The 25,275-nt window shown below is 34.2% G+C and overlaps 2 protein-coding genes and 2 long non-coding RNA genes across 5 annotated transcripts; 2 read left to right on the plus strand and 2 right to left on the minus strand.

The window, feature by feature from the left end:
* Positions 1–840: 840 nt before the first annotated feature.
* Positions 841–3,527, minus strand: LOC130655730 (uncharacterized). Its single transcript, XR_008984733.1, has 2 exons — positions 1,473–3,527; positions 841–971 (listed from the first exon to the last, which is right to left on the minus strand). It is a non-coding gene; the product is annotated as an uncharacterized LOC130655730 (long non-coding RNA).
* A 1,381-nt stretch (positions 3,528–4,908) lies between these two features.
* Positions 4,909–9,611, plus strand: LOC130655724 (C-Jun-amino-terminal kinase-interacting protein 1-like). Its single transcript, XM_057458506.1, has 7 exons — positions 4,909–6,442; positions 6,654–6,693; positions 6,882–6,948; positions 7,704–7,856; positions 8,283–8,359; positions 8,640–8,738; positions 8,981–9,611. The coding sequence occupies exons 1-7, from the start codon at positions 5,770–5,772 to the stop codon at positions 9,051–9,053; spliced, it is 1,182 nt and encodes a 393-aa protein (XP_057314489.1). The 5' UTR covers positions 4,909–5,769; the 3' UTR covers positions 9,054–9,611.
* A 1,227-nt stretch (positions 9,612–10,838) lies between these two features.
* On the minus strand, positions 10,839–15,206 carry LOC130655155 (uncharacterized). Its single transcript, XM_057457865.1, has 3 exons — positions 15,047–15,206; positions 13,114–14,134; positions 10,839–11,991 (listed from the first exon to the last, which is right to left on the minus strand). The coding sequence occupies exons 2-3, from the start codon at positions 14,132–14,134 to the stop codon at positions 10,970–10,972; spliced, it is 2,043 nt and encodes a 680-aa protein (XP_057313848.1). The 5' UTR covers positions 15,047–15,206; the 3' UTR covers positions 10,839–10,969.
* A 2,417-nt stretch (positions 15,207–17,623) lies between these two features.
* On the plus strand, positions 17,624–19,898 carry LOC130655798 (uncharacterized). Of its 2 annotated transcripts, XR_008984748.1 has the most exons (3): positions 17,624–17,946; positions 18,218–18,319; positions 19,134–19,898. It is a non-coding gene; the product is annotated as an uncharacterized LOC130655798 (long non-coding RNA). The 2 variants fall into 2 exon arrangements; XR_008984747.1 differs by having other exon boundaries at positions 18,218–19,898.
* Positions 19,899–25,275: the final 5,377 nt, after the last annotated feature.

Here is a 25,275-nt window from a genome sequence, read left to right on the forward strand (position 1 = left end):
ACAGATGCAATATTTTTACTCAGACAGCTTCAGGAAAAGTATTTAGGAAAGAGAAAGAATCTCTATTTTGCCTTTGTAGATTTAGAGAAAGCTTTTGATAGAGTGCCACGTAAAGTTATTTGGTGGGCTATGAGAAAATTAGGTGTGGATGAGTGGCTAGTTACGATGGTACAGTCTATGTACAGCAATGCTAGAAGTCGTGTCAGGATTAATGATTCACTTAGTGATGAATTTAGTGTAAATGTTGGTGTACATCAGGGTTCTGTACTTACCCCTTTGTTGTTTGTTCTAGTCTTAGAAGCGCTGTCGATTGAGTTCAGAACAGGTTGTCCATGGCAGTTATTGTATGCAGATGATTTGGTTCTCATAGCAGAGTCGATGGTAGAATTAGTTGAAAAGTTTGAGAAGTGGAAAAAAGGACCAGAAGAGAAAGGGCTAAGGGTGAACACAGCAAAGACTAAAGTCCTGATTAGTAGCATCGCAGCCAAGTGTGACCTTGTAGTTGGAAAGTGGCCTTGTGGAGTTTGCAGGAAAGGGGTTGGTAGTAACTCAATTTTTTGTCAGACTTGCAAGCATTGGGTACATAAGAAGTGCAGTAGTATTGGTGGAAGGTTAAGAGCTGACATTCATTTTGTATGCAAGCGTTGCAAGGGTGGGATTATAGAGAATGAAGTATTTCCAGCTTCAATGATGTACAACAGTGGCTCGTTAGAGATAGTTGAGAACTTCTGTTACTTAGGTGATATGTTGGGCAGTGGTTAATTTTTTTCTTTACAAATCGTTATGAATTTTAATTTCAAAAACACCCTTTTTTACTCTACACTATATGCCAAAAAAATGTCATATTTAAGATATATTTTGGTACTGTAAAAACTAATACATATATATATACAACTGACACAACGTTAGTGATGAGATGATTTCGCATTAGGATCGGGGATTTGCCAAACTTTATCAGCATCAAAATGAGTCTAAAAAAAGATAGCATTCATGTCAATCAAATGACTAATAGCACTGTAATGTGTAGTTTTTGTGTTTCGAATAGACACAAATCTTAATAAATAACGAAACTAAATTTAAAACTACCTCCTTCCTTCCTTATTTCTATTTCAAGCCCTCCGCTTTTATTATACAATCATTTAAGGTTTACAGTATCCCTTCAAAAATCATTCGAAATTACAATTGCGATAATATCTTCGAAATATGAAAATATATATATATATATATATATATATATATATATATATATATATATATATATATATATATATATATATATATATATATATATATATATATATATATATATATATATATATATATATATATATATATATATATATATATATATATATATATATATATATATATATATATATATATATATATATATATATATATATATATATATATATATATATATACTCATAAAAATAATAACATTTGATATAAAAAACTACTACAGAACTCACAAAGAGGGTATTCCAATCATGCTTAGCTCTCCATAACACCCAGAACCAGAGAAGACCACCACCTAACTTGCTAAGAAAGACATAACGTGGTTGGGGTGTTGGAATCTTTACTCTGTACATAGGATTCATTTGTAATGTTATGTATCTATACCTATATTTATAATATGTATCAATTTTTAATTCACAAAATATGACAAGCACATCACCTTGATGCTTTTAACCTGACACATTAATAACAACAGTATCAAACATATGTACAAGATATTTTTTGACAAGCTTGTTCATAATGCTTGTTGATTTTTTATCCATTTTAGGATATGTCAACATACGATAAGAGGGATTGAAATCTTATTGTAAAAAGACACTTAGCATCGGAAAATCAATCTTATGTTGTAAAAAAGAAACAATCCAGAATGTGAATTTTCTTGCAATTCTCTCTCAAGCTAATTATTTTTTTTGTTGCTTGTCATCATCTTTTCTCTCTGCAAAATAATATTGGCCAAAACAATATTTCCTTAACAAATTTTTTAAAAGTTTCATAAATATGAACAAAATGAAGCTCAATTTTAAACTTGCTTTCTTTCTATTAAGAAAAAAATAAGAACAAATCATGCTAAAGACTCTAAAAATAAGAAAATTCAGCCTTGTGTAAGTTTTTACTGGTACAGACCTGATCAGAGAAAATCACCAGATTAAGTTTTGTGACTTAACTACAATTTTTTTTTATAAACAATTGATTTCTCACATTGCCCTAAACAATGTTTAGCTACTACTACACCCACCCAATGTGTACCTGTATTTTAAAATGAGACAAATTGTTGAAAGAACACTAAAATTTGAAAAATATTTAAAGTGCCAATGTAGTTTGTTTGTTATTTGACCAAATCTATATTGTAATACCCATATACGTCTGTCTGTCTGTCTGTCACACGAAATAGTACAGCAAGTAGCGAGACTCACTGAATGCGGTATAGAAAGGACGAGCGAACCTGTGTTTTTTCATGGTGCACCGACTAGTATTTGTAAAATGTTTAATTTTTCAAACATTTATTGTTCTTATGCAATTGTTTAGCAATTGTTTAAAATTTTGACACGTATTATATGTCTACACTGTTAACCCCACCTTGTATCACTGTCACTCTTGTTGCAACTCTAGACTCGTGAGCCCAGCATGACCTACCTGCTTGTTTTCACAATAAGGTATGAGACCTATGTGATGTCTCACTTATAAGGACAAGGCTATAAATCTTCTACATTGTCCATTTCAATTTTCGGATTTCTAAACAACGGTTAGAGCTAAAGATTCCCACCCACCCGTGCTCCCTACACTATCATCATATATACCCTAACTAACAACATTTCTTTTGTTATTATGTAATGCCACTTTAGTCAACTATGCAGAGTATCACTGACTCGTCACCACATAACATTCCTCATCACAGTTAAACATTCGTCATCTTGCCACCAGGGCTATTTGCTTGTCAGAAGTGTATATAATAGCGATCAGCCCCTGATTATGTTTGTTCTAAAGTGGGAAATAATATAAAAACATAAGTCGGCCTGCCCAGGTATGTTCGTTCTAAAAGTCTCAGATAAAACTAGACTGCCGTACATAATAAACCGGCATGTCCTGACTATATTGCCCTGATTATGTATTTTTCCCCTGTTCCTAACTGGGGCAGGCTGCCATACATAATCAAGGCAGCGTTTATTATCCAGGCAGAACAGTATTGCCACAGAAGACACTCAGAATGGTGTCCGCAAAGATGTAGCTAAAAGTCATTGTGAGTTTTTCATGCCATTTATGTGCATTAGATGGGGGAGAATAATGGGATATGCCATCCAGGAGGAGACACCCACAATATAAAGGAGGCGAAAAGGATGTTGTATATAAATATATTTCATACTATGATATTATGATACTTTATTACTGAAGAATCCAGAAAAATAAAGATCCAATACTAATTAGCTAACTGTACTTTCCCAGTAGGGTCTGCTACTACAAAACTTATTGATTGGCCAACACTGCTTTGTCTGCCATCATAGTTATGCTTTAGCCGTGTAGTTAGTGGGAAATGACAGACCAGATGAACATAGTCTCTTTAAAAAAGAAAAGAAGCGCAAGCTGTTTTTTTACTGGTATGCGTCGGTGTATTTTAATCAACCGTCATAACGTCATAACAGCAGTACAACACATAGGTACATATGTCCTCCGTATGCCTGTCTATAATAATTGTTACCGAAACTCGTCAAAATTGTTTATTCTTCTTGGTGGTGACTAAATTGTATTGGCTGTGACTTGTGTGTTGTCCAATTGGATATCCAATGACAATGCCGAAATATGTTATTAGAAAAGCACCGCTTATTGACATAACAAAGTTTTAACAACGTTGCAGCGCCTTTTGGCCATCCTTGTTAAGGTTTGTTTCCTGCTAGCGCTTATATGTCGGCTCTAGAAACTTCACTGTCAAGAATCCCGCAGGACAAGGTTTTTATAGTAGTTGTAAATCACGTAACTTACTACAATCATTTGTATACTTACTACAGTCATCTGTTCTTTCCTTTTCTATATGCAGAAATTAAAAAAAGCATTTTAAAATTCAAGTTAATCAAAAAAGTACATAGGTCATGTGGCGATTTGGCCGCGCTGCATTCCAAGGAACTGCATTTTCAGTTTTTTAGCTTAACAGGCGTTTAATTGGCGCGTAATGAGCTACTGGTACTTTTTACGTTACACTAGGCGCAAAGCACTTATAAATTATACTCAGAAAATTTAACGCCAGTTAGACACTCTCAGTAGGAGCCTTAATGATTTGATATACCCATTTCAAATTTTCCCTTACAAAAATATAGTGTGTTAGCTGATTTGATAGTTCAATCAAAATGTGTCCAAGGTTTTTTTCTAGAAGGTCGTGCAATAGACAAATATTTTTTGCCTGTGAGAAAGCGCTAGTGACTATGAAACATGCAACGATCTATTGGAATATACAAGATTCGTTGTGTGTATCACACAAAGTAAATTTAAAAAAATAACCATTTATTGTAATTTTCTGATTCGTTTTAATTCCGGGTGTTATCGTTAACGTCAAAGATTGTTGTTGTTTTTATTTTCTGAAACAAAACTAACAGCGTACTTTAAAACAAGATACTTTTTCGGGCTGGTCTGTTTAATGTTTATAGTCAATTCCGAATCGGATGCATATCTGACATTAGCGACCTTTTTGTGGATCCGTTTTTGTTTATTGTTTTACCCAGGCTGACACTTCACTTGATGTGGATAGAAATGTAATTACTATCTAAAGCTACTTTTCCAAATATGCTATTGTTTTTTTTCTTGTAAACCATTGTTCTAATACTTTGATATCGATAGCCAATATTGTTGCTGTCAAATATGGCTAAGGTTTGTTGTTTGTGCAGTTATAGAGCTAGCCTTTCATTCAATTTTCTTCCTTTTTGTTTGCATTCGTAAAGCAGCACTAGAACGTTTTTTTTCTTATTACTTGTTGGCTGGTTCATTTTGTAAGAAATAATGTGTAAGAATTAGCTAACAAGAGTACTTTTTAATTTATTTTAGATTAGATAGCTATATAATCGTGTAGATAGCTATAAATATAGCTAGCTAGACCAATTTCGGTGCAACAGAATGTTTTGATTTTGTGTTTTGATTTTGTATTGATGACAATGAGCATGTATATACACTCATCGTTTTAGGTAGCAAGTATAAAGTATAATAACTTAATAGTAACTGCAGATCATAATAGATTGCAAAAGACAATATATAAAAATATCTAATATTGTTTGCAAATTTAACATTTTATTCATAAGTATTTATGTTTTTGGTGTGAAAATTGGAAACTATAGCTATATTTTATTGCAAATAAATTCCTCATTAATAATTACAGATAAAATCTTTTAAGTTTGGTGAAAAACAAACAATTTCCCCCAAAAAATTAACATGGATTTTGGTTTTGCAAATAAGCTTTAGGAATTTTAAAATTAAAGTGTAGGAATGGTCCTAATTAAAAGGGTTGCCTTTTCAGAAGGCTTAATATGACATCATAATTTATGCAGCGTAATTAAATCTGAATTTCTGTATTATGTAAATGTCTTGAGAACAAAAAGAGCTTTTTAAAATGACTTGGTTATCAAATTTTTAGGCTCTTATAAGTCCAACATCATTTTATATCTCGGGTTCCCTTTAATTATTCCAATGTAATGGATTTGTGCTTGTTTTAACAATGTTTAAAACTAAATTAATAATGCAAGTATATTATTCATACCAGCATTAAACCCATGAATGATGTTAAACCAAGCTTCAATTAAAGTTCAAGATGCAGACCCTGAAAAAAACCACTCACCAAAAATTGGTCTTCAAAAAACACAATCATTTGATTCAGCTTCGTTAAAAAAGAAAAAAGGATCAAAGAGTCCAGGGACAGCCAGGCGACTATTACCATCCACTCCAAGTTTTTTAAAGAACAATAAAGAAATAAGTAAAAGTACAGATGATGTTAAATGTGAACCTGAAAAACATGAGAGCTTGACAGCAAAGTTTAAATATAACAGTTTACCTCGTCGGAAAAAAGACAGTAAATCACGTAGTGCTGGTTCGTCAACATTTTATACAACAGATCAAAAACCCAGCCCACAGGAGCAAAGGAGAGACTCACAAAATGAGACAATAAAAGAAGTTTCAGAAACAAGTAATAATGGTTATCAAACAATGAAACGAAAAGAGTCTAAAGAATCTAAAACACAAGAAAATGGTCATGAGAAACAAACGCATGTTGCGCTGTATAAGTTTTATGCAAGGCATAAAGATGAACTTCCTTTTATAGATGGTGATCCTATACAAGTTATAAAAATGTTTGATGATTTATGGTACGAAGGAATAAATCTTGCAACTGGAAAACAAGGTGTTTTTCCCTGTCGCTATGTTGCTGACATAATGTTACGTGAGATATCATCAGGTATTACCAAAATTGTTTTCAACTTAGCTATGATTGATACCTAATGTTTACAAAATCTTTTTTAATTTTTGTGACTTGTAAAAGTTGTGTATTCTGTGTGTGTTAGTCAAGAGAATTAGTTTAATTAATTAGTTGCAAGGTTTAATGTATGCAATTTTATGTTTTGTTGAATTTAAAACATTCTTTATGGACTTTACCCTTTTGTGTTTAGGGATAGAGGAACCCTCGGATCACAGGCAATTTCAAATGAGGTTAGGATTTCATACTGTTCTTTTGTGAACAAAGCTAATTAAATATTAATTGCCATTTCTAATTACAGTGTTGTTTTTCACTTATGATATCTTGTGGTAAAAAAATAGATGAATTTCCTAGGACCTATCCTGTCAAAAACAAAGAAAAATAACTATTTGTCTTCTTATATTTTTTTACTTGTTTTTAGGTTTCTTGGTTCAGTTGAAGTTCTTGACTGTAAAGGTGATGAGGTCTTATGCTATGCTATTGCAAAGGTGAACTAAAATTGTATTTCCGTTTGTATGTTGTAAATATAATTAATCATTAATTAAACTGTCATCCTGTAAAATACAGCTTAAAAAGAAAAGTAAATGTTACATTATTATCTTAATTTAGCCATCTGATTACAGCAATTTTATTTTTATTTTTATTATCCTTTTATGTATATAATTTATCACTTAAACTATATATCCATGTTAAACAAGGTTTTGCTATCCTTTTATTATAATGATGTTTTTTAATAAGAATCTAGTTTCTTGTATCTTAATTCAAGTTTGTTAGTACTACATTTCTTTTGTGACCCATATAAATGCTATCTATTTTTTGTATATATGCTTAATAGGGGAAAGTACAGATACAAAAGTACTTTTTCACAATTCAGTTTTGATGGGTGGGCCTTCACAAAACTTTCCTTGTTGAAAATAGAAGAAAGCTTTTTTTATTATTTTTTTATTCTGTTTTAATTTTTAAAAATGTCATGTCATGTTGTTTTTAAAAATGTCATGTCCAGTACTATATGTATTTTTGTAATAGTTACCAGGTTCCAAATTTTAATTTCAAAAACTGGCAATGTTACAATTGTTACAAAGCACTCCCCCTTTTTTTTATCAGTGCCATCCTTTTATTAGTGCCACCCTCTAATTAGCACCAAACCCTTTAAATCAATTTTTAAATAAAAAATAGAAATACAGTACATAGAAGGAACATAAAGCAGATGTTAATGTTTGATATCATTGAAAATATTTTTTAGGTTGTCAATCAAAGAAGTATGCTTTCAACATCAAATCCGCCCTCTTGCTTTCTGCAAGTCAGCACAAGGGGGATAAGAATCTGCATGATAGAAAACGACAATAATCAAGACATTGACCGAAAAGCAAAAAAAGGAAAAACTATCGAAAAATATGTAAGGATAGAATTAGAACAATCTCTGAGCTCACAACTGAGTTGTTCACTTTGTTTGTAATGTTCAGCTAGAGACCAAACAATGGTCCATATTTAACAGTTATTTATTTGTTGTTCAAGCTGTACCTGTTAGAAAATCATTAGAATTAAATCCTGTTTTTTTTTCCTGTATTAATTAGGATAAACATCCTTTTGTTTGGCTGAATAAGATTTTTTTGCTACTTTAAATGGTGTCAAGGTTGAGGTGCATAAAGAATCGAGGAACCTGAGGTTTAATTGCAGGTTAAATGTGAAACAACGTTGCCTATTCTCAACACATGTTTGCTCTTAGACCTTTCCGCAATTTCTAGTAGCCTAATTATTTGTCAAATTTAAGAGGTATCTATGTACGTAGAAAATCGTAATTCTTATCATGTTTTTTTGACAGACTATAAACGAAGAAGCGTCGCACCATTTTGCGTTAAAGAACGTCACGTTTTGTGGAAACCACCCGAAAGACAGAAGGTGTGTATGTGTTGACAGTTCGTGACATTCGATATTTTATTATTACCAGAACTCACCCAATTACGATAATGTTTATATATTTAATTTTATCCTGCTTGACCAGTTCAAAACGAGACGCCAATTAAAAATCTATGATTGACACCATAATGTGACCAGCCAGGTTATTGCTGTGGTCGAAGCAGGCTATCAAATCGCACATGGATTAAAATTAATTGACCGGTGACCATAAGGACTGTATTACAACAGCAAAGAGTTATTGTTGTTTATTTATTTATTTTAGGTATTTTGGTTTTATTACGAAACATCCGGATGAGTACAGATTTGCGTGTCATATTTTTATGTCAAAATACTCCACGGACGAAGTGGCAAAGGTTGTAGGGTAGGTTGATAAAAATTAGTGTTGTCTTCAAAAGCCAATCAGTTGGCATGGAATTCGTTCGACGCCTCTAGAGCCTGCCCCTATACCCCCCTTCCCCTTAGTGCAAACTTTTTACTTGCGTTGCTCGGTAGTTTTTCTTTTCAAATACTCCTAACGAAAACCCTGTTTTATGCCTAACACTCTTGTTGAGTGCCTCCCTATATTTCTTGTTGTTGTTTTTAATGAATTATTATTGTGTTTAGAAACTGCTTCGACACGTTTTACGAAAAATATCTCGAATACAGGGCTCCAACAGAAGATCTTTATATTGAATAGTTTCAAAAACATCCATTGCGTCGGGCAGTACGAGACTTGTTTCGTGATCTACTTTGCCTAAGTAATAATGGAGGATCTCCCACAATCGTAGCCATGGTTGTGGTGTTTATATGCAAATAAAGTAGGCTTGGATCTAACTCGGTGATATCCAGTTCAAAATAAATGGAAAAAATAGTTTATGTATTTCTAGTGGTTTATAAACTAGGGCATGAACGTGTTTTCCAGTTCGTAAATTCGGCCTGGATACTTTTTAAAAATATCTTTATAATCGCATTTTTGTCTCTTCTTAGTGGTTTTGTTGTTTTTTGTTGTTATTGCTGTTTTTGTTGTTGTTTTCTCTGTTTTTAATTTCATATTCAGTTTTTAAAAGAATTATTTTATATTTTTTAATTTGGATTTAAAATCTTTCTGTTGTACTTGTGGTTATCTTCGTTTTCGTTTTGTTGTTGTTGTTGTAGTTGTTGTTGTTTTTGTTGTTTTTGTATATATGCATTGAAAAAAAGTAAATTGTAGATACATTCATTTTTTACACAGAACACTTAAAAAATCCTAACGAAATATCGATTTTTTTCATGTGCTGCGATTGCCATAGCTTAAAAATTGTCAGTGTGCTTAGTGTAGTGTGACTTTTCCAGCGTGCGGATGCCCCTCTTTAATACAGTCTCCGTCGCACTAAAAGATGAAACTTTTTACGGAATTTAATTGGTTGCTAAATAAGATATCTGTATACAAACCGTTGGCTGTTGACTCGACTTCCAAATCTGCCCAAATACTGGCGCTTTGAACACAACAAAAATAATAACGCGCATGCTCAGATACTATGCACCCTTTTATAAGAATATGTTTTATAAGAATAACAGGCTAGGATTTATTCAAAAGTTAAGAATATCTTAAGATAATTTTCAGGTTTGTTTTCCATAGAAAAAGAGAACGAAACAATTTAGTATTATCAAGCATTTTTGTTTTTCTAACTGCGTATTTAAACTGATCAAACCTCAACCATCAAATGTGTCGCCTTCTTCAGTTACTATGCCAATCATTTCATTTTATACACATATACCGTAATAATCCGAAAAAGCGCTCTGGGCGCTTATTAATTTTTTGCATGGGCGCTTAATCGAGGGGGGGGGGGGGCGCTTAAAATATGCTCGGCGCTTATAAATTTTTCCTAATTTTGTGCAAATTAAAGACAACGGTAATTTTCAATTTTTATTTTTTTCCTGAAAAATAAAACTGAACAAAAGATGTAACAACATGAAGTTTATAATCTTGCTAGGGTTCTCAATATAAGAAAGTAAAATTTTCAAATAAGCGCCCAGTTTCTCAAGGCAGTTTTCGATTAAGCGCTCCCTTTTATCAGGTGGGCGCTTATTCGAGGGGGGGGGAGGGTTAATAAGTGCTGGGCGCTTATAGAATTTTGAGGAAATTACCTGGGCGCTTATTTGAGAGGGGGCGCTTAAAAAATGCTGGGCGCTTAATCCGATCATTACGGTAATACACATTATAAGAATGTGCTAAAAAATAATTCTAGCCTGAAAATTTAAGAGTATTTTAATCTGCTCTTATTTTCACTAAACTTATAAGAACAACGTGGTAGTTAAAAACTGTGTGAAGAAAATTCATTTTGTTTCATCTTACTTGTGATGAATAAGTATGATTAACAGAAGTGACAGTGGGTAACTCTTAACCCCCCTCTCCCTAGAACAAATGTGAAGTGACAACAGTTAATCATTCAGATCTGGATTTTTTATACACGCCTTACCCTAGTAAGGAAAAATTGCAATATTTCAGTCTTTTATTACATCTTTTTTGAAGCATCCCGATACAATTATATTCCTTTCCCATTAAATACATAACTGGACTCCCATAATCGAGAATCAAGTCCCTTTTTTGCCGTTATGAAAAAGTGAACGTGTTCATACTCCAGCATCCTCATCTAGTTCCACAATTGTGAAATACTTATGATGACCATCCCAGCAGCTCCACTTTTCGTCACACTGAACATAAAAATATTGCTGGTTGGTTTTATTCCAACGGATTCTCAAGTCATGTTGATGGTTATTAGCAAGAGACGACGACTTGTAGATATCCTGGCCACCCTTACATTGTAAAACTTCTTGCGGAGTAAGCTCAACAATATGGGTATGCTGAGTTGTCTTTGTTGATCTTGATGCGCCCATCGTTAATTCCGTATCATTCGAATCTTTCGTTTTCTCGATTTCGCTACTTGACCATTTCATGTGCTCTAAATCATTCATAACCACATCTCTTAAAGCGTTCAATTCTTTCCAAACAGACGAGCCTTCGCCATGCACGGGAAAAATTGGGTAGCGTTGTCTGAGGACACCAACATCTGTAATGTAGGGCAAAAACACGTGAGTTCCAGACGCTCGCACCTTTCTAGACACGCCCTTTTGATCCAACACACAGGTCAATCCTCTTGATGTATCAGCACCAGTTCGTCCAACATGTCCACCAGCATAAAATTCATTCGGAGTGATATAATACAGCTTACTTGTGGTGCCATTCAGTTCTTTTTTCGCGCCCTGCTTACAATCCCCAAAACGTCCATTTGCTTGAGCAATGGTGCGCGATTTTGTATGATCGCCATGATACTTTAATTTGTAGGGGTTCCACTTTGATAGAGGCGTGAGGTAAATCAGTTCTAATGGTATCGCATATGACCACTTTTGTTCCAGATCATAACAAGTATCCTTTTTCCACTTGTTTTTGCACTTTCTTATTTTCACGCCGGCAACTTTTGGTTGCGTATTCATAGCAGCGAAGAGGAAATCATCTGAGTATCCACGATGGATGTTTGCCGTTCCCATGGCGTCTCTACCAGCCACACGATACCATCTATGATACCTTGAAACATCTTTTTTTGTCATGTTATCGTTCATAACATCTGTGTCTAATCCTTCATCGTTCAACTTAGCTACATGGAAAAGAGGAATATTATCAGAAATGGCCTTATTTGGATTGTCCCAATTACATTAGGCTTTATTTATTCCGAGTAACTTCCGCTACGCCTTGTTTTATGAGCATATACGTTATAGGCATATTATAACCACCATGGTCCATGGGAGAATATGCAAGCCTATATTATGACAGGCTATTTTTGCTGCATTCAAATCTATGAATTATAAACATAGCGGTCATGTAAAAAATACTTTATGCTTGTTTTCGGACATTTTATGTTTACCAATATTCACGTGCATGACATTTGACGATATTTTTTACCATTTCCTTTTGCAAAGATTTTATTAATCAAGTATAATTTTATCTGTTTATAGTTGAAAATGTAGTCTGGTCCCTTTTCTCTCTACCTGTAACTTACCTTATCAGCCTTTGAAACGCCGGCCCTAAGTCGGCGTTATTTTTGCGACCGGCGGAATAAGGGTCGGCGTTAAATGGGACGAGCCTTAAAAGGCCATTTTTTAAAAGAAAATGAAAAAACAGCGTTGATTTATAAAATGTTCTATTTTTTTTTAACTCGACTTAATAACAAAAATGGAAGACCCACTAGCATTTTTATCTATTAGTGACCGGGTTAATGAATTTTTGTTTTCATAAGAAACTTAGTGACCGACTTAGCACACTGTTCTTAACTGTAGAAACCATGCTTTTAAACAATTTTTAACTATTGAAAATTTTTGTGTTTCCACATGACGGCCTTTTAACGCCGTCCTTAAATCTTCTTCATTAGGGCCGGCGTAAGTAAGGGCTAAGCAGTAAATTTGGGCTGGCGTTGTAAGAGTCGATTAGGTAACCTCTCTAAAATTAAGGTGTCGGCGAACTTAGGATAATGTTTCTAATTTTCCAAAGTTAAATTTCCAGATTTTGTGAATATTTGGATTCTCAAATGTGTTTTTCCGATATTTCAAAGCAAAATGTGTTGGGTATGTTAGGCAGCCTCGTCCCCAGGGATTCCAGCCCTTTTTTGACATCAAATGTCGGCGTCAACAAACTCGTAAGCGCTAGCGGCTTGGACATCAAACCTTTTTGGAGGATGGTCTGTTATGTGAAATTTTAACAATGAAAAGAAATTTAGCCAAACCTTGATAATTATCTTTCCCTGGAATTTCTTCCATAAGTTCATCTAGGAAACCTCTTTGCGATACGGGTCGCTCGTAAAAATTTTTCTCGTCTTTTACATTGAATTGAAATCTCGCAGCTCTTGAATGCATATGTCGATAAATGTTATACCCGCTCATCATTCTAGAGCTCAAATCTTCCACCACACGTAACCGTCTCAACGGAACATCTTTTTTGAGCGGGTGACATAAGATGCGATAGTTCCATTGAGAGAAAACTGGCACAGATTCATTTAATAATCCAATGATCTTTGTTGGTAGAAAAGAGAGGTTCTCGAGCAAGCTTTTGGTTCCGGTGTACGACACAAATCTTGACTTCTCATGAAGCTCCATCCAAGTTGCTGCATCAACAAAATGTCGATCACTTGTGAATGGTTCTTCAATTTTTTGGCCAGAAGTTGTCCACGAGCCTTCCAGATAACACAAAGTTGGTTTAAAATACTTTCTGTAATCCCTTTTGGAATGATCCTGATCTCTCCATGCTTTGAACCATTCTCTCATTTCTGTGATCTGTTCATCAATGGTAGGCTTTTTCGTGACCTCAGGGGGAACATCAGGGAACGGAACTTCTTCTGTGGCACCATACGTTTTGTCGCTTCGGTGAGGCATTTTCAGACTGTAATCATTATGGCGAGTTTTAAATTCGATGCCGTTCAAGACAGCAGTAAACTCCCCCATCCCTACAGTGCGAATGTTGTTAGCATGATCGTGTATGGCGGCAGCGGAGTACCCGGTGTGTGTCTCCGTGAAATAATTCTTGGCACCACCTCTTCTTTGACGGACTAGCTTCAATCCACTTTGACCTTCGGAGCGGACTCTTTGTTCCACAAAGAACTGCTGCAACATGACTTGTTGCGTCAATGCGGTCAAGTGATTTTTTAGATATTTCATGGCATTTTCGGCATCCTTGAATGGTGTCTCGATATTTGCAACAGTTGTGTGCACGAAAAACAGAAGAGTTAGGAACGTAAAGTAGAAAGACATCTAAAATGAACAAAGAAAAAAAAGGGTTACGTTATGGAAGAAATGTTTGCGGGAAGACACATTTGTGGAATATATATTTGCGGTATTTACTTTTGCTATTTTGTACCCTATTCACAAAATTAAATTCCACAAAATTGGATTATCAAGAGCAAGTCGCAAAAATAAACCTCTGCGTAAAATTTGATCACTTCAAATTAAGTTGTTCAATTTTATAAAAATATGCAAGAAGATTTGAATTTTTTGGAGACGTAATATACTTTACATAATTTTTAAAAAAAATAAGATTTCTCCCTAGGGGTTGTTTATATGAGAGACGGAATAGGACTTTGCCAACAGGATTTTGACCCGTCTTTATATGGAAAAACGTTTTTCGGGATGTATTTTTTCTTTTAATTGAGATATGCAGATGTTAATTCGCTTGTTCGGTGTATTTATAGAGAAAGCGTTCCGTTTAAGGCAGAACCCGCTTAGCCGAGACAGAAAGAAATTGTTCCGGGATAAATATCTTCCATATAAGTACAAATTGATTTTAAGTACAATTATAGATGGTTGCGGAACGACGGAACGGGACTTTTGCCAGAAAACGTCCTGCTCCGGCAATTGCCCCGTTCCGCCTCCCATATAAACAGTTACATAAACAGTCATACAAAAAAACACACTTGTTTCCAGATCTCTTTATCGCAAAAAAAAGTTCTAAACAGGAATAGATCAGTAACTACCCTCTTCCCCAGGGTGATCAGTAACCTATTTCCCAAAAATCGCAAGATTCAAAATATAAACGTTGTTTGAACAATAAATAAGAGAAAGTGTTTATAACACCCGTTAAAGTGTAGAAGAACTTTGTCCTCAGGGCCTTTTTTTCTTTCTGGGGACGAGGATGCGTGCAGAGATTAATCTCTTTCCTCAACTTACCTTAATGGAGACCCACTACATCAAGCGTCTCTTTCGTGTGCGCATCTGCAACTACAACATGCTGCTAATAAACTCAACATTTTGTCTTTTCACACCTACACACCCTTCTTCGTTGTGTGATTTATAAAAGCCTTGTCAGATATACGACACTTAGCGAAAAAGAAAGAGAACCAAGACCTGTTATGAACATACTATTGGGTATTTTTAGAGCTTTACCGGATTTTAACGTTATAGCACAAAATTGCTGAAAACATTATTGGGGTTACCCTAGTAACATAAACAATACAAATAATGCTGAAGTCTTCTCTATCATCAATTTCTATTGTGGCTTTACTGCGCTTTATTAAAAACGATACCTACATAAGTTATCAGGGAGGTGTAACCAAGGTTACATCCATCTATCTTATCAGCCACTAAAAGAGAGATTTTTATTTCAACTGAATCTTCTGCGCGTGGGAAGGGTCTTTTTATATTGCCATGGAAAACGATTTACTAGGCTTCCCAATTTCAGCTGTAAAGAGTCTTTACATAAAATAGCTATATTTACTTTATTGGATGCAATATTTAATTTCTTTTTATTTAGGTTAACTGTTGATTTTTCTTCTTTCAACGATCTTATTCTCGGATATTCTGAGTTTGTACTCCGCATACATTTGCAAAAACAGCTTTTGAAAAGCTTCAAAAAACTAAAACATGACCCACCCTCCCCAGTTTAGTGTGCTTATTTCCTGAGTTTTACGACATATCGTCAACAAGCAGAAAAAATCAACAATCATCAAAAGAAGAAGAAACTAAACATTGCATCCAATAAAATAAATACTTTTCATTCCTTCGTTTTCCAAGATCAATCTTTGAATGTCTTTTTCTCGTATTTGACGTCAAATTAAACTCAACGTCATAATATGCCAGATCAAGTAATGTTGATATAACGCAAAAAAGTCCAACTGACTCGTTTTTAGCACTCCAAATTCTCATTCAGTGCTCCAAAGTACATTTTTGTGGAAAAACAAAACACGTTTAAACAGGATTTTTTAAGGATACAATGAAATGAAAGTTTATTGTTCTTGAAAACCTACGTTTTCTCGAACAGCGAATACGTTCTAATCTGATGAGATTTTACTGATAACAGCATATAAAAAGCGTGTTTAGTCAAACAGAACTCGTGGTATAAATCACACAAGAAATATCAAAAGTACTTTTAGTCACACACTAAAAAATCAAAGCTAAAAATTGCGTAAAAAACCAACTACTACCAGAATTTATTAAATACCTAGGCTACACATTATTGTTAAAGTTTATAACATTATACAGTTTGGAATCCTTCCGTATTGTGTTCTATTAACCAGACAGCCTGGGGACGAGCTAAGTTAGATTGTTGTAACAAAAATAGACGGCAGGAACATGATAGTCAGATCTTTCAATAAGCGGTGGCGCCAATAAGAGAAAAAACCCTGGGAACGAGATTTCAACCAAACTGCTAAACATAACGTTTAGATATGGTTAAATGGGCATTTTCAACTTTTCAGATTCGCTGTGAATTTTTTCATCTGTTATGAACACACGTGCGAAATTTTAATTTTAACAAATATTATAAACGAGCCTCAGATTTTGCCTAAAAAATAAAAATAAAGTAAGGAGAGTTTAAGGCTCAAATCATTGTTTTTAAAACTAAGAACAACTCGAGTCTGAATTTTCCTCATAAAATAAGAAAATCCAGGATATGAATTCTCTTACAACTTCAAAATTCTTTTTACTTGTTTCCTTTTCTCAGCTAAATAACTGCAAAATAGTTGCTCAATTCTTTATAAACACAATTACAGGGATGCATCAACAACAAAAAACACCCAATTTTCTCATATGAACACTTTAATTTGACAGAAATGTGGCTAAATTCTGAGAGTTGTGTTCTAACTATTTATTAAGATCAAAATAAGAACATATCAGGCTGGAAAAGGCTCGAAATATAAGAACAGCCAACCTCATGTCAGATTTTACTGGTTTTCACTAAAAAGCGTGTAACCAGTATACACCTTCCTTCCCTTTTATTTTTTATTTCGCTGCAAGCCTTCCCAGTTTGTGACTTTAAAATTGACGATTATTTTACCATACTTGGCTAGTCGCATATGAAGTAATATTTATCACCAAACACCAAAGCTTAACAACGTACAAACACAAGCACAGCACCTTTTACTGTGACAGCAGCGAACTGTTAGAAAGTGCACCGCCGTTGATGTGCAAATACGTTTGAAAACATTGAATGCAGTGTTTAATAAATCTATATTTAGTCAATGCAAGGAACATGTGAACATTTTTACCGTTGATAACTTTGCTGAGCTTTTCTGTTTGCTCTTGGTAGACAGAGTTTCTTTACAAAGAAAAAAAATTTGACTTGCTACCCTAGTATTAACAGGCGTTTGTTTTGTGGAGAATAACTATTAATAGTTACATCTGCTATCGAAGTGATAGTATATGAAACAGAATGTAAGATCGAAACAGGAAATCGAAACACGAAGCATGGCTGTTTCAGCGCGGAAAGTAAGACTGCGCATGCGCTGGTTGCTTAAGCACGTTGCGGCCGCAAAATGGCGGCCGGGAATAAAAACAGTTTCGATAAATAAGTAGATACACTTTTCATATCCTTATTTTACTCATTAAATCAATTTCAGCGGATTTGCTTTAGTTTTTCAAATTTATTGAAGCCGTTGGCGGGCAATGGTGTGCATCACATCATAGACGAGCTAGAAGAAGATTGGGCAAATTTGGTCTAATTTAGCCATACATTTCTTATCGAAATTGGGAAAATAAAAGTTACACTAAATCATTTTGAATTTGTGGGCAGTGTGAAATTATGTAGCTAGTGCGGCATACATTTTTAAAAAGCTAAAAGAACAATCTAACAGGTAGAGACTTGAAAAATTACTGTTTTGACAAACTTTTGGTAAAAAATTTGCCGAAAGTGTAAAAAATTCCTTTGTTTTTTGGCTTGTAATAGACTTATTGCCTAATTTATTAGTATTGTTATTTACTGGTAGGGTCAAATATGCTGGGTATTGAAACCTAAAGGCACCATAATGATATAACTTCACTTTTAATGTAAAAAATTGCTCGTTTTTAGCCTAAATTTCTCTGCAAAATAATTGTTTGTAATACCGTACGCAATGCCTCTTTTAGATAATCTTGTGTAGCTGCTGGGCTGAATGGGTAATATATACAAAAGTGCAAAAGTGGACAAGCATGGATGAAATGGATAGCTACATACCTTAATAATACCTAGTAAGTAGGACAACCTATTGCTCCAACATTCACAAGCTAGGTAGTATTCATACGCAGAGTTCAAACAATTTTTCTGCCACAGTTATAGGTTCTTTTTATTCTTTTTGTGATTATTTTGTTCAAACCTTTTAAGCTAGATGCTGCAATTGGGACCACCTTGTCTGGCTAAAGAAAGTTCCTAGACTAACTTTTATATGTTGTATAACTAGATGTAAAAGTCAAGGAGTTTGCTTGTGATATTTTTTGAGAAAAAAAAAAATATATATATACAATTGATATTGTTTATATTAAAATATTTAAAAAGTAATCAATTCTTGCCTTTTTGTGTGTGTTCCATTACATTATTAAATTTGTTTTGGTGTTTTTGTTAGTTTTTTATCCTTTTATTTCACTTGTTAAAAAAAAAAACATGTATATAAAGCTAAAACGATAATCTTTTTTCGTGAAATGAAATTATACATAAATAAAATATCAGCATAACGCAGTATTTGCCACCCCAAAGTTTTGAGATCTTATTAAATTTAGCGCCTGATTCACTAATCCGCGCTTTGTTAAATACATTAACATAATTCATGCCACATATGAAAAAGGTCTGGAGACGAACGGAGGGGCGAGAGGCTTTTGAACACTATACATTCTTATTTCGGGAACGTGACAATTACTCTGCCAGTCGGAAAATGTCACGTGATACATTTAATCAAAATTATGCCTGTATTTTTAAACTGAAAGTGACATTCCAACCGGGAGAATTGGTTTAAAATAATTTATTTCATAAAACAAGGGAAAGTTTTTCTCCTGCTTATTTATCATACAGGACGAGTTGCTGTTTGTTGTGGAGGTTACACTGAACAGTTGACCTATATCCTACGTTAAAGAGGACGTGTAGGTGCCGATTCTTACTGCGAACTCTCTTATATACGAACAAGTGAACGCTATACCGGAAGAGACAGTAAGTGAAAGATGTTGAATGGTTAAACTTACATAAAAGAGCGAAGTATTTGCGACGATGAATGTGGGAAAGAGATAGATGACGAAATACTTTGACGACTACGAGAACAACACACGACAATCAAATGAAAAAATTCTAGAAAAGATAGAGATTGGAACTTCCATGCTTATTCATGGAAACTAAAAAATCGTTCGATTTGGAAGATTAGGTGCTGTCAAACTACTGATAACAGAGTTTTGTGAGAGCGGTTAGATTAAGAACTGGCAAACATCAATTGAAAAAAGCTGTGCAACAATCGTATCCTATGGAGTTATCGTGTGATTGTGTAGAACACGCAGCAGGGGTGAAGACGGCAAAGAAATTCCAGGCACTGACCGTCGAATCGAAAAACCAAAAAAAAATGCGACAGCTTCACATTCAAGACATGTTAAATGACGAGGAAAGGATGTAATTATTCTATCTTACATTTGACAATTAACGTTCTCAAAGTGGTGTTAAATGAACATAATTTATGCCGAATGTGAAAGAGATCTGGAGACGAAAGGAGAAGCCAAAGGTTTTCCAAAGAAAAGAGAAGGACGTTTTCTTGTAATGTTTATATTTTAGTTAAAGAAGCTATTTTAACATTAAGTGAGAATTTTTTTTGTTATACCACAAGGTTCTGATAGCTTATTGCATCTGCCTTTGTAAAGGATAGGAGAACTTTTCCCAAATCAATCTTCCTGACTTGAGAGGTGAAAAAGACATTACTTTCCCTGATCAATACATTAAATAATATTTTCAGGACTTTTACTGCACTTTAAGAGTATGAAGCGAGAGAAATGTAGAGAAACACTGAAATTATCACACGCTTTTAAAATCCTTTCTCTGGCTAAACTCAAAAAATTACATTATTACCAGACTCTAGCCAAATCCGTGGCAGAACAATGGACGCGAGACAATGACAGGGTAATTTCAAAAACGTTATTTCAAGTAAAAGCTTATCTTCTGCGAAAAGAACAAGTTGAGCTCACACAAAAGTTGTCCAGGAATCTTTATCTTTTTGAAAAAAATTTTATCGGTTTTTGAGATAGAGTTTTACTAATTATGCGAAATTATGACATCATAGATTAGATGCTGAAAAGTCAACTGCCGGTATAAATGTTAATCAGGATAACTTAGTACTAATATTCATGTATGTTCCGTATACTTAAAGGTACTGTCCGATTAAAAAACAATATCTTTTCTTTTGTTTTATTAAGTATCAAAAATAACGAAGATTGCACTCTTAAACAACAAAGATTTATCCAATATTTAGCACCATCGTTTGTTTGTTTTGATCTTGCTGCACTAGCCTACCATCTTCACGAACTTTCAAACGCGGCAAAAGGACTGGGTCAATTCATTATTCAGCACATTTTTGCTTGTGACGTAGTTACCTGGCTTCTTATTAGGCGAACCCCCCCGACTTGCGCATCGAACGACTAAATGTTTATTTATAATTTTTTTCCTTTGTTTAAAAAAGTTCTTTATGAAGATAGCAATGAATGAAAATAATTCGCAGGTTCTAGGATTTCAATTCGAGCCGGAAAGAACAGCGAATGATGAGCTAGTTCCGACTTTTCAAGACGTAGACGAACATAACATTGGAAACCTTGTTGCTCCTACTCCTAAATGTGAGAGGATGCCCTCTGAAGTGTAGAATGTTTTTGCTGTCACGAGACAGACTCTCAGTCTTTTTCAGGAATATTTGAGTAGGTGTGCGATGATTCGCACGTGTAAATCAAGTAACGCGTGCGATGTAAAACGCACGTGCAAAGAATGTTACGCCTGCGATACGGGCTCCGAGGTTATTTTTGTTGCGCATTCATTTTGCGGTAGAAAAGTGGGGGACGTTTTAAATCGTGAACCCCAAACACGATGATCGAGCGTCTCTACTGGTATAGCGACTCTCTCAATCTTAACTTCCTTTTCTACATGTCCGAAATAGTATGCATGACTATACTGTCATTTTTATATTTATTGTTTATTTTTCACAAGCAAATAGGCAAAAATATGCTTTGTTTTCAAATAAAAAAAAATCTTTATCCACGTGGCTTAAATAAAACTTCAAAATTCATTCAAAAAGTTCAGCTACACTTTAACAAAATTTTTACAGAAAAAAATTTATACCGCCCGCAGGGGCGGATCTAGGGTTAGGCAGCCTAGGCAATTGCCTAAGCCTAGTTTTGTGAACTAGAAAAAAAATTCTCTATAGATAGAATAATCTATAACAAAAACTAAATTATTTTTATCAATTTATTTTTGGCATCCGCCGATTTCGACTATGACGATGCGCGGCGTGCGTGTTTTATTTTACTCAAATAAGCAAACCCGGGGCGATCTTAGGCAAAATGTCTATTCGCCTAAAACGTCCGCGGGTTTTAAAGTTCCGAATGAATGAAAATCACAGATGGAAGAAAAAACGCCTAAAACGTCCGCGGGTTTTCAAGTTCCAATGAATGAAATTCTGGAATGTGAAGAAAAAACGCCTAAAACGTCCGTGGGTTTTAAAGTTTAAACGCCTAAAACGACCACGGGTACGGTTACATGGAGTGGATGTTTCTTTTTCAACATGGTTTACCTGGATCAGGTCCAATTGCAGGGAGCACTTCAAATGTCTAGAATATTAAAGCAATTGTATGCCACCTAAGTTAAATAAAGAAGTTTTGAATTTGGAAACCTTTTCAGATATTGAAAGGATTGGAAATGCTGGAGAGAAGTATTTTGGCCACGTGTGCCGTGTTGTTGTCTCAAACCAAACCTTTATCTTCCTCTGCAAGAGACAATAAATTCAGTAATACTTGAAATATTTTAGTTTTAGCTGCTCCTGAATTTTAGGCACTTTTGTGTCAAGAACTATTCTTAAAAGTGGTAAACCACCAGATGTTCTTACAAAACGTGTAATTTAAATTTTTTTCTTATCAAAACAAAAGGTTTTAACTTGGCCTTGATCAAATGCATTGTTTATAAACATAAAAGCCCAATGCTAAACGAGATAGCTAACTGAGGCAATTTATGTCAACACTGTCTTGGCGGTCGAGAGATGTTTTGATGTGTATGTTAAATTCGGTATAGAGTATTACTAGCTACCTGTATGTGTATTAGTTGGAATTTTGTTAGTTTTTTTTCTTTAACGTCTTAAGGGTCACTGGCTTCGTGTAGGCTTTGTGTAGCCGTTTATGCAACTGTGTATCTTTGTTTCTGTTAGGGAGAGAATACATTCTTGTAAGATAACTAAGGGACAGCTCTTTCATGAACGCAAAAGTCCAAGCTAAATGTTAATAGATCTGCAGATCCCCTTTCCCTCCCCTAAACATCAAATCAGAAAAGGTAATCTTTGAATGTTGTCAGTCCTTGAAACCATAAGCACTCGGCCATGTGTCCCTGCTAAGCAGGTAGACACTAAAAGTTATTAATACTTTCTGTTCTCTAAGAAATCGATGTATACAGTATGAGATATAATTAAACGGCAAAGGATTCTACCTCGTCCCACCGCCAAATTTATACGCTTAGCATATACTTTTTTATTGTGATTGTCCCTAAGAACTTTGACTTTGTGGGAACTTTTAAACAGTGCATTTTATATGCAACATCCCACTGCTCATTTTAAAACTTTTAAGAACACGAGAAGATCTCTTTGACTTTCCCATGTTACTTTTAATTGTAATAAAATTGCTAAAAACAAAAGAATGAAGCAATACCTAATCTAAGAATAGTCCAAGTTTGTTTTATAATATTTCTTATTCTCATCTTGCTGAGCAATACAACGTATATAATTTTGTTTTAGGATAAGATATTTTGATGTCACCCTGGTACCTAAGATGAATATTCTTCTAACAACGAAAATCACCATCAATTAAAAGAACACAGATTTGTTAATCCTTATAATATTGGAAAACTGTAAACAATGGATATATATCTGGTATAATCCACAAAGTTGTGTTTCATAAGAGGAACTAAGAAGGTGAAAAAAATCAATCAAAATAACTTGTATTTTGATGTCACCCTGGTACCTATGATGAATATTCAAGTAAATAACACAGAAGATTTGTTCTGAATCCTTATAATATTGGAAAACTGTAAACAATAGATATATATCTGGTATAATCCACAAAGTTGTGTTTCATAAGAGGAACTAAGAAGGTGAAAAAAATCAATCAAAATAACTTGTATTTTGATGTCACCCTGGTACCTATGATGAATATTCAAGTAAATAACACAGAAGATTTGTTCTGAATCCTTATAATATTGGAAAACTGTAAACAATGGATATATATCTGGTATAATCCACAAAGTTGGTGAAAAAAATCAATCAAAATAACTTGTGAATATTCAAGTAAATCATAGAAATGATTTTCACGTAAAACATATACAGATCGAAACAAGAATTGCATGTTAAAAAACGTTCTGTTACAGACTGTAAACTAACAAAATGTCATGTCAACTTATGGGTATGAGTAGGATTTGTATATATGTTGCTTTTTATATGAGAATCTTCATAATTGGCTTATAGTTACTAAAACTTTCTTAAAGATTTTACAGTATTAAAATATTTTTTAAACATAGTTGACAGGGACATGTAAGGGTAAATAATATGAGACATGTTAAATGTTTTGATATTATTTTTCTAATTTCTAACTCTTTTCTGGCTTAATAAACTGCCTTTCTCTTGTGGGAATTTCATAGCATTAAAATTAATGCTTAATAGAAATTGGTGCAAAACTACACCAGTAACCCTAATGCTAAACTGTATTAACTTCATGAAGAGGTGATTACTATATACTTTTTGTACACGTTTATTATATGTTGCGATCTTACACTGTAAGTTTAACTGGAAATCTTTCATTCTTTTATATGCTGGTTTTCTTTGTGCATTTGCAGGTTCTTAACACAGACTATAATTTTCCAAACAATATTTCTACGTTGCACTACTGTTGACTATCTATTCCTAAAATTGTCTTGTAATGTAATTTTTTGTTGTATTGTTAGTTATTAGACTTATTGCATGTTTTGAAATGAAGCAAATCCCCAACTTATTACTTGTTCTCGTATTATGTGCGTAAAACGAAAAAAGATGCTAAGATACTTAATACCAGTATGTGATTCAAAGAAATTATGGAAACGCTAACCCTGTTTCAAATCGAATTTGCTAACCGGACGCATTTTCCATCCGCATGTTTTAACAAGGATAAAGTGGTAAAACTACGGGGGTTACTGTTATTTGTTTGGCTATAAAGAAACTTTCGTTTCTAATCTAGAAGGATTCTTAATAACTAAAAACCTTACTTTTGGGAAAATTTTAGTTCCTTTTACAGCAAAAACACAAAACGGCCGATTTACCTCGTACAACACCACAACCCTTGACATTACTTTGCCAAAAAATCTATGAAATTTTGCCTAACCAAAAAAAATTCCTAGATCCGCCCCTGGCCCGTGGGTTTCGGTTTTACAGGCATAAAGAAAAAATCCATTAAATTCGGACCTGCTATGGTTTCCAATTATTTTGTCAAATGAAGAAATTATCTACAATTAAATCCATGATAAAATGTCTATTCCGCCTGTAAGTGCAGTTTTGCAGACTTGCTTCATCCGTGCTCCGTCGGCGTTCACCTCCGCGTTAGTTAAGAACTGCATGGCTGGATTTCTTGTGTAAGACCTGGTTACCAACGACAAAGGGGCCAGGCAAAAGAGATTTATGTCTACGTAGTTCTTTTAACTAAGTCAGGAGTCGGTGAATTAGCTAGGATGGTCAGGTTGGCTATGAATAGGCTTGCTCGTGGATTAAAAGGACCAGGACTATTCAATAATTTCTGAGATCTAAAAGTGTCCGACCAATACGGAAATCTATCGGACGTTTTGTCTGACGACTGTCCAAAAATTATTTCGAGGGCTGCCATCGCACGCTACAAAATGGATTTTATAGGTTGATTTTGAAAACTCAATATTTATTTTTCAGGCGTGCGATTAATCACACGCCTGAAACGAT

The sequence above is a fragment of the Hydractinia symbiolongicarpus genome, chromosome 8 (assembly GCF_029227915.1).
Source record: "Hydractinia symbiolongicarpus strain clone_291-10 chromosome 8, HSymV2.1, whole genome shotgun sequence".
In the NCBI taxonomy this organism is placed as follows: domain Eukaryota; kingdom Metazoa; phylum Cnidaria; class Hydrozoa; order Anthoathecata; family Hydractiniidae; genus Hydractinia; species Hydractinia symbiolongicarpus.